This window comes from Benincasa hispida, chromosome 9, assembly GCF_027475165.1.
Source record: "Benincasa hispida cultivar pf3 chromosome 9, pf3_genome.v1.1, whole genome shotgun sequence".
Classification (NCBI taxonomy): domain Eukaryota; kingdom Viridiplantae; phylum Streptophyta; class Magnoliopsida; order Cucurbitales; family Cucurbitaceae; genus Benincasa; species Benincasa hispida.
In genome coordinates this window covers 30591417-30600621 of record NC_143486.1, presented here as the reverse complement: position 1 = coordinate 30600621, position 9205 = coordinate 30591417, and the positions used below count along the sequence as shown (strand labels likewise).

Genomic DNA, 9205 nt, shown 5'->3' with positions numbered 1-9205 from the left:
TTTTTTTTGAAAAAAAAAACTCAATTCTTAATTTAAATAATTTTAATAAATTCATGTATTTTATATCCTTAAATATATTCATACAATAAAAATTGTGATACCAATATCGACTACAATAGTTTATTTCTTATGCATAATATGGTGTTTCATCGAGGCTCGAGTAAATTACCGTTTGTATTACTTTGTTATATACATATATATTATATATACATATATACATATACTTCAAATTGGATTCACTTTTTCAACCCATTACTTTTTTCCTATAAAACTGTTCTCCCAATGAATTTAGAATTCATTGAAGTCCAATTTATTCCACAAAATAAAATTCGTTAGATCTAGATGAATTTATTGAGTTCAAATTCTCTCCCACATAAGGTTTTGTCTTTTTTTTTTTTTTTTTTTTTTTTTTTTTTTTTTTTTTGATATTATGTGATATCATTCCTATAACAAATGGTACAAAAAGGGGCGAGATCAAATAACAGACACAAAACATCAATGGAAGTATTGATATACAATACACAATTACACGACTTAAACTAATTTAATTAAAAACATAAATCGACTTAAGCATATATAAAATACCATTCTCTAACAAATCACATCCAAAATTACACAATTCAAAGGTAACATCATAGGATTTGCAAAAAAGCCTAGGCAAAAATGTTTGTGTAAATTATAAGATCCCTCTATAGAACATACAAGAGCCACAGACTTTAAAATCAGTAGAGAGAAATAAACCAATTTCAATTCTCATCTGGAAAAACCATCACTTCAGCACTCATGAATGAGCCAAAAAGAGAGAAAAATAGATGATCAAAGTCCATTTTCTATACATATTTCCTCTTTGATACACCAATAAAAATTACACATTCCTGACCGATTAGTTCTTTAAATTATAGGAAGGGAATTCTGTTAGCTCAAAATAGATATGGTAAAAGAAACACGACGGGGAGGGAGAATGGGAGAGAATGAGATATCGAGAGGGAGGGGGGGAGAGAGAATTTCAAGCCTTCTACCTTCGTTCTAAATACCGAAGACGAAGAAATGCTACTTCAAACTACAACTCGAAAAACGGTCTAGGAAATGAAAAGAGGAAGAATATAATGTTACATGTGGAAGGTATCCATCGAATGAACACCATCATAAAGAAAACTGAGGAAAACAACCAGTCCTGCAAATCGCTCATATTTATATATCAGACCCCATTGTTTGTTATGATACAAAAGTTCATTTCCACCAATTTTTTTTTCTTTTTTACATTTGCTTCCACATACCCTAAAACTGGTAAATTCACCCTCATCAGAAGCTAGTCTGCATGAAGAAAGAAAAACTATCATACACTCAAAAGGGTCCAGGAAAAGCCAAATATGAGAAGACGAGAATAAGAAAATTAGTAAAGCTTAGCTAGGCTACTATCTCTAAGGCATGCATTATACCAAATGAACTTGTGAAGAAACTATACAAACGGCAATTTCAGAATGTCCCAACCAACTGAAATGGATTTAGCTTCCTTACAAGTAAAGGTTGAGAAAAGCAGATATACATTTGCAGAATTATCGACTCGACTCGGTTGACCCCAACTTTCTAGAGATATATGCCTTACTAATTTTTCATGGAGAAGTCCTCAAGTCTTATAGCATACTTCAGGAAAGCACAAACAGGCAGTAAGGAAATCAAATTGCTAGAAATGACAAAAAGAAGTCAACACAAAAATATAGAAATAATTCAAAAGAAAACTCAAACCAAGCAACACCTTGCTAAGAAAGACTAAAATAACTACCTTTTTCATTAGGCACTTGATTGAATTGCAATAACACAAAACGAAATGACATGTACCAGTGAAAATAATGATACTCCACCGTGGATGAAAGATGCATGAAATGAATGGAGAAAGCTAAATCTGATTTAGCATTATTCAATTAATACGCATGCTTAATAATTTCCCTTATCCTTTACTATTATGTTCAAAGTTTCATCTTAAGAGAAGATCAATCCTTAGACCATCAGACAAAATACCACGCAAGGAAGAAAATACTGATGAAAGACAATCGCCCAGAATCCTTAGTAAGGCACCCAAAATTATGAAAAAAATTTATATTTCTAAATTCGGAATCAAGGGATGCCTATAAATACATAAACAAAATTTCAACCCGTTAGCTGCTAATAAAACAAGTCTAGAATCCAATTTTTCCAAATACATATATCGAGACAAAACCAGGGTCGAGGTGGTTGTTCCATAAAAATACCGAAGGTGTGCATACCATGGCCCTGGACACTCATTGATATATATATATATGTTTGAGGTCATTTAAAATATCATAAAAAATTAATGTCTAGATTTTTTTTCATTGCAATAGCTTGATCTTCTCTCATCATCCGCCACTCTTGTCCTTCTCAATCCCATAACCTGGCTTTAGTTAGGGTATTGCAACTCCACCATGGCCAGAGGTGCTGCTATTAAAAGTTGGAAAAAAACAAAAGTATGTCCTAAAGGGAAGAATGGTTTTAACTCTAACACCCATAGTTTTCCATCTACTCTTGACCCTATGACTTGGTTAAATGACACATTTTTTAGTTCAACAACCGCTAGGATGGAGATTCTAACTTCTGGCCTTTTGGTCCAAAATATATGCCTTTAACTAGTTGAGTTATGCTTCGATCAACTAGTTAAATGATACCTTATCCAATTGTTTCGACTCCTCTAAATAAAAAAAAAAATCCTTCGGGACAGAGAAGTTTGAGTGTGAATTCTAACAAGTAACAAACAAACAACCATTGGCTAAAAGGAAAAATTAGCTTGGCTGGTATGGGTACAGTATTTTTGAAGGGAGAGGGGGTGGCAGAGGAAGGGAAAGGGTTGAGAAGACTTTCCACCGGTGATTAAATACTTTACCAGAATTTCTTTTTTTTTTTTTTTTTGGGGGGGGGGGGGGGGGGGGGGTGCTTTGCAAGCATATGAAAATAACTTCCAATGAAGAATCAATAATATAGTACTGTTTTTTATTCCTTGGGACCTTGTTCTACTTTTACAACGAGATCTTTCTCTTGTCTTGTTTGAAACAACCAGAAACACCAATTCTACCATCTTTTGGTCCCACAAGCTCTAAAATTCCACAACCAAACTTCCTTCGAAACTTTCCTAACGCCTCCCCAAAAAACCATAATACCTCCCTTTCTACCTAGAGAGAAAGCTACCATGCAACCTAATGTAAAAAGGAACCTTTGTCTAGGAACTTGCCAAGGAACCCTTCAAATAACTAGAGGAACGGCTTAATTTCCACAATACTCCAGATAAAAATACGTGGAATCTCTTGCATTTTGAAAAAAAGCCTTAATCCTTCTAAGGGCATGCTAAATTCCATCACATTTTTGGTACCCTTTTTGGTACCTAGTCCAGCACATTTTGAAGTTATACTCCTGACTAGTTAACTGTAGTTGAGATGTTTTTTTTGCAGAATCTTAATGGAAGAGTTTCAGTTTCTATTTACTGTTTTAAGTTATATGATGGTTGGATGTCAATGCTCCTCTGTGTGCTCCTATTCCTATAGGAGCAACAGTTTTATGATGCAACTTTTCAAATATCAGTGACTAATACTTTTTTGTCGTTAGTTCGACTGCCCTTTTGGGTTGGACTTCATTTATTGTGTGTGTTTTATTTTTCTCAATTGTAGCCCAGTTTCTTATAAATAAAATGTTTCTTCTTCAAATGAAAAGGAAAAAGAACAAAAGCGCATGAATGAAAAAGAACTGTAACCGAATGAAGAACAATTGAATATAGAATATATTTGAAATATATAAATATACCTCAAGTATTTTTTGACAACATTAAGTGAAAATTCCACCAATCTTTCTACAACCATACGAGGAAATAAATGATCTAGATTATTCCACAATGTCAGCCCGCTACCTTTATCACTCCCATTTCTTCAATTTTTGAAGTCTTATGCTGCAGACATTAAATGCAGGAGATTTTTAGTTGAAAACAATCAATTGAAAAGTCAAAAAATGGATTAAGAAGATAAATGTTGACCCGGATAATTGTTCTTTGCAGTAAGCAAGCAATCTATAGCTGAAAAAAAATGGACTTCATATTACCTTACTTTTTTTGTGCCTATGAATGTCATTAATATCATCTTCTCCATCATGCTTCCTTTTCTGAAAATTAAGTGAAGTTAGAAATTAAGAACCGGCTCATTTGGGCCATATGCACAACAATTGTACATTAGTTTGGTAGTAGAACACAAAAAGACTACTTAATCCTTAATTCTAGTAGAGAAAATATGGTACAGATCAGTTTACTTGCCAATTCCCTGCCCTCAAAGCAAGCTAAGGGCTTGATAATCTAGGTCAAATGAACAAAATTGAGTGAAAGGGATACACTTCAAGAAGTGATAATCTTGTAACTGTAACAACAAACTGGGAATTGAGATAAACTAAGAAGTCCATAATGTTAATGTCAATGACAATCTAATCCTGAACCACCCCATTGTTATCAAATCTTGGTATTTACAAAGGAGCTGAAAAAGAGTAAAGGTCTCCCAACCTTTTCATGATGCTTCTTCGAATGATCAGCACCAGAATCGTGATGGGCACTTTTGTCTTTCTTCTTGTCCTTGTCTTTGTCTTTACTTCGGTCTTTATGTCGATGCTTGTGCTTCTTATGCTCTCTATCTTTCTCCTTATCTCTATCTTTGTGCTTCTTATGCTTTCTGTCTTTATCTTTAGACTCACTTTTTGACTTCCCTGGAATAGTAGGAACGCCCTTCTCGGCCTAACCAAAGAAAAAGAAATGGACCATCACTTGCAGAGAAAAGAATTAGGATGAGAAATGCTGATAATCAGACCCGTTGCCTTGGTGACATCTAAGTTCCAGCGGATGGAAGAAAGCTGAAGAAAGTGGCTCATTTTAACAATTTTAATAATAGATTTCTTACAGAAGGCAGATCAACAGGACCAGTTTCCCTCAGCTGGAAGGCTTCTATGAGAACATCTTGGTCAAATGGCTGTATGCGGGCATTAGTCTCTCTAGGGTAAGAAGTATTCTGTATGAGTTGATTCAACTGCATCCCTTCTCCTTTTCTAATTTCTGTGTCTCCAACCACGTTATGAAGATAATGTGTGTCCGAAATTGACAATGGGAGTGACTTCTTGCAGAAAAAATCATGGTGAGGTAACAGCTTGTAGTGACTTATAAGATCCACAGCACCAGTCAGTTCCCTAGGTCCTAAAGGTACAAAAAAAACACTGAAAATTCAGGTGTCAAGATAATAAATACAAATAGGAAATGAACACGATGGGTCAGAAAACAGCCATATCTTGTACTTCCATGTTCCTTTCACTTACATTGAAACAAAAGCAATAGAGACATATATTAACAAAAGAAAGAAAAGGCCAGCTGATTAGAAAAAATCAACTAAAGATTTAAAATGTACAACATGAAGAGACAAAAGGAGATATAGAAATAATAATTTTAAAAAAATAATAATAATAAATAAATAAATAATTCCATTGAACCACTGCAGAGAAACACCATATTGCTTTAAAGAAAATAGAAAACCTAGAAAGATTTCTGTCACTTCAGAAATCCTGAAGACCTTAAAATGCTTTAAAAACTTAGCTTGAGGTATTTCACACTCAAAAGTAATATTATTGTCATATGAGTCTTTTAATCTACTCAAGAAGTGTTCTAAGCATGTCTAGCATATTTGTTGCACTAACAAGTGTCTGATGCGTGTCCAACAAGTGTCGGAGTGTCCATGTGTCGGACACGGACACGCTAGCCAAACTAAAGTGTCCGTGCTTCTTAGGTGTCTTGTAACTCCTTTGGCTTGGGATTCTGACATTCTTTTACAAATTTCATACATCAATGAAATTGATTTCTTATATATATATATATTTTATTAAAAAAAACTCTAAAACAACAACAACAACAACACTCAATCGAAGTCTTTTCAAAGTTAAGTGGGAATATGATTTGTCTCTCTGCTACAAAAGGTCAGTTGGAAGTAAAAGATCATATCAGCATGGAATTGTTTCATCCTTTAAATAAGAACATTCACAAGGATCTTTCAAAAACTTATTGAGAGACTTACGGTTCTGAAATCAAGAACTTCCGTGACATGGGGTATTTGACTTGACTTTTTGAGGATTAGGCTAATGTAGGAAATTAAAATGTTTAACTTCTTAAGTTGCTCCTATAGGTCCCCCTTTGAGGACATCCGATAAAATACAGTTGCTCCTATACTATTGAAACAAGAAGAGCCAAATATTTTGTATAGGGCAAATTTCATTATGCCATCTCTGTGAAATCCATCAGTAAAGTGGTAGCCAAAAGTATCAAAGATCCCCATTCAAAAAATAAAAAATTTTAAGTTCACCAAAATTGCACTTTCAAAATCCCCTGATTCATTAAATTAAATAAATAAAGGAGACAAAAGTATAAAAAATATTGGTAAACCCTTAAGCTTAAGGAATAACCTCTTCTAAAGGCTCGAGTGGTTTAATTCAGCTCTAAAATTGAACTATAAATTTCCTACCACAATTCCAGATCAAGAAAAACTTCGTTTTACTACGTCTTTCAACCCATAATCCTACAGCCCTCTGCATGTCTTCTAAAGTTTTATTAGAATGAGATGCTCCAGCTCAACTAACCACATTCATAGAAGCTAAAAGAGTAAACACAGGAAAATAAATTTCTAACATTATTAGTCAAGAGATACACATAAGAGATCCTTATATACTAAAAAAAATATTAAGCCTTAGGTTCCCAGGTACATAATAGACAATCCAAGGGCATGTTTTCACCCAAAAAAAGGCATGTTCATTTACGGTCGATAATATAGTATCATTAGAAAATATTTGAAGATCTCTAAACGTAAAAGCATTGATGTATATACCAAGCTATGTCTCACTCTTTAAACATGCCAGGGCACGAGAGAGAAGGGACTAAATTGACTATATCAACATTTACCTCGGCCAAATTTCTTATCTTCAGCTTCCATGAATCACTCTTCCTTGGAACAATGTAACATTATAACTGCAATTGTAAAACCCCAAAGTGTAGTGAGATTTGAATTCCAAGCCAACAAACTTTTTCTCTATCCTTTTGAATAATGGCAAAAAAAAATCCTTTCATGGATAAAAATGCAATGGAACTTGTTGTTTGTTCAAGAGATTAAAATTTAAAAGGAAGAATATAAACAGAAAAGGCTAAAACCCATGGCTTATATAAAGAGGAAAATAAGTGAACCAAATTTGGGATTTCTGAAGTATGAGTCAAACAAATGAATAACGCGTAAACAAGCCTAATTCCATTAGACATACTCATAAAACAAATATAATATATATATATATAGGAGTTACAACATATATGATGTGTTATCACTAAATGCTTAGTTTAAAGGAGAAAGTGAATATAATTAGGCCAGCATAAGCATAGCTTGGGAGGAGAAACTCCCATATCGCACACATAGTTTACTAAAAAAATGTAAAATTTTAGTTAAAACTTGGAGGAGTAATTGAATCACTACAAAAACAAAAACAAAAACAAAAAAAATAAAAATAAAAAACCCTCCATTACAAATCGAACATTTTGCAAGTTTGTTAGCAGAACATGTACACAACAAATCCTATAAACAAGAAAACTTGAGTCGTAAAATCCATCCAAAACCCATTCACTAAGAGAACTACTGGTTAAAATTTTGAAAAGAATTGTATCGGGAAGACAAAACAGAAATTAGCCCAATCCCTATATTGACCACGCTAAAACCACTCTCGTCCAAGTGAAAACAAGAAATCCATCTGAACTCGAACACAAGAATGAACAATCAGGAAACACAATTTCAGAAGAACCCCAACCCCAACCTCCAAAAACGTCTCCTTCTTCAAATTCAACGAAGAACCCAGAAACCCAGAAACCAAAACACAATGCGAAAAACACCCAATTCAGCTTGAGCAGCAAAACACCCAAGAGTGGCAGCAAGAAACCCTAAAGACACCAATCAATCACAGAACTGAAAACCCCGGGATTGGAAGGGGGAAAGGAAAAAAGGGCAGTGTTTAAAACCAGAAACAACTCTAAAGCAATCCATTCCACAAACAGAGAAACGAAAACGAACCTCGGCGGCGAAGGGTAGATGAAAAGCAAAGATGCGCCGGAAAATGAGAGGAGATTGAAAGAGCGATCGAGAAAAAGGGGTATTGAGGATGGAATCGAAGAATGAGATGAAATTAAAGGGAAAGGGGATTGAAGAATGGGGTGTAAAGAGAGTGAAGAAGTAGCTCCGGTGGCCGGGAACGGCGGAGAGAGGAGAAAGAGAGACAATTGAGATCGGGGAAGAGAGGAGAAGAGGGGGGCACTGAATAATACTGCAAATAACCCTTTGCCACATCTACAAATGGACCGTACAGTGGACTTTTAATACATATGGTCAAGGGCTTCCTTTGGAGCTTCCCCTTTCCTTTTGTGCAAATGTCAATTTTATTTGGAGGGTTTTTTTTTAATTAAAATTTTTTAAATAATATTTTTTTAAAAAAAACCTTTGGTCATGTCAACTTTAATTTGTAATAATTTAATTTTTTATATTTTTAATAATTTAGTTCATAAATTTTGATAACAATTTATTTTTATACTTTGTAATTTGTAACGACTTAAGGGTGTTTGAGGCTCCAACATGGAGTGAGTTGAATGGACTATAATAACCCACAAATGTTATGTGTTTGAAGCGTGTTTTAAAACAATGGAGAACACATGTTATTTAACTTGCTATAATAAAATTATTTACAACATAATGGTTATAATAATTAACTCTCTTCTCATGTCATGTTTCCAAATAACTCTACCCACATGTGGCTAAAAAGATCACCTCTGACACCCAATTTCACAATCACCACTTCCAACGACTAGCTCTGACAACTACCATCGACAACCAACTTCAACAACCACCTTCAATGACCACCCTCCATCGCCCAACTCCAGTGAAAGCCACATTTGATGTTCAATTTCAACAACGACCATCTCTAGCAAAATCACCTCCAATGATCACTAGTAGCCAACTCTAGTGAAGACCACATTTGACTCTATCATAGACGATCATCTTCGGCGACTAGCTCCGATAATTCCCATTTGGCAGTTAACTCATACGATCACCTCCAACAATCAGTTCATAGTGTTTAATAGTCTTCTTTTATAATAACTTGACCA

The 9205-nt window shown here is 34.4% G+C and overlaps 1 protein-coding gene across 6 annotated transcripts; it reads right to left on the bottom strand.

The window, feature by feature from the left end:
* Window positions 1-1172: 1172 nt before the first annotated feature.
* MED19A (mediator of RNA polymerase II transcription subunit 19a-like protein) lies at window positions 1173-8458 on the bottom strand. 6 transcript variants are annotated; one of them, XR_016532037.1, is made up of 7 exons: window positions 8121-8458; window positions 6974-7039; window positions 4938-5227; window positions 4547-4774; window positions 4099-4158; window positions 3808-3949; window positions 1173-1314 (listed from the first exon to the last, which is right to left on the bottom strand). XR_016532037.1 is itself a non-coding variant. In XM_090317666.1 (7 exons), the coding sequence occupies exons 2-7, from the start codon at window positions 7002-7004 to the stop codon at window positions 1303-1305; spliced, it is 660 nt and encodes a 219-aa protein (XP_090173792.1). In that variant the 5' UTR covers window positions 7005-7039; window positions 8121-8434; the 3' UTR covers window positions 1173-1302. The 6 variants fall into 6 exon arrangements, 4 of the variants coding, with proteins under 4 accessions (XP_090173792.1, XP_090173793.1, XP_038898853.1 ...); XR_016532038.1 differs by having other exon boundaries at window positions 4104-4158; window positions 8121-8434; XM_090317666.1 differs by having other exon boundaries at window positions 3911-3949; window positions 8121-8434.
* Window positions 8459-9205: the final 747 nt, after the last annotated feature.

Bases quoted from the DNA above. Each gene is read 5' to 3' on its own strand.
- MED19A (XM_090317665.1), bottom strand. From the start codon at position 7,004: ATGGAAGCTGAAGATAAGAAATTTGGCCGAG. The intron at 5,228-6,973 runs GTAAATGTTGAT...TTGTACCTTTAG, and splicing joins AGATAAGAAATTTGGCCGAG to GACCTAGGGAACTGACTGGT. The intron at 3,950-4,098 runs GTAATATGAAGT...TAATGTCTGCAG, and splicing joins ATAGGCACAAAAAAAGTAAG to CATAAGACTTCAAAAATTGA.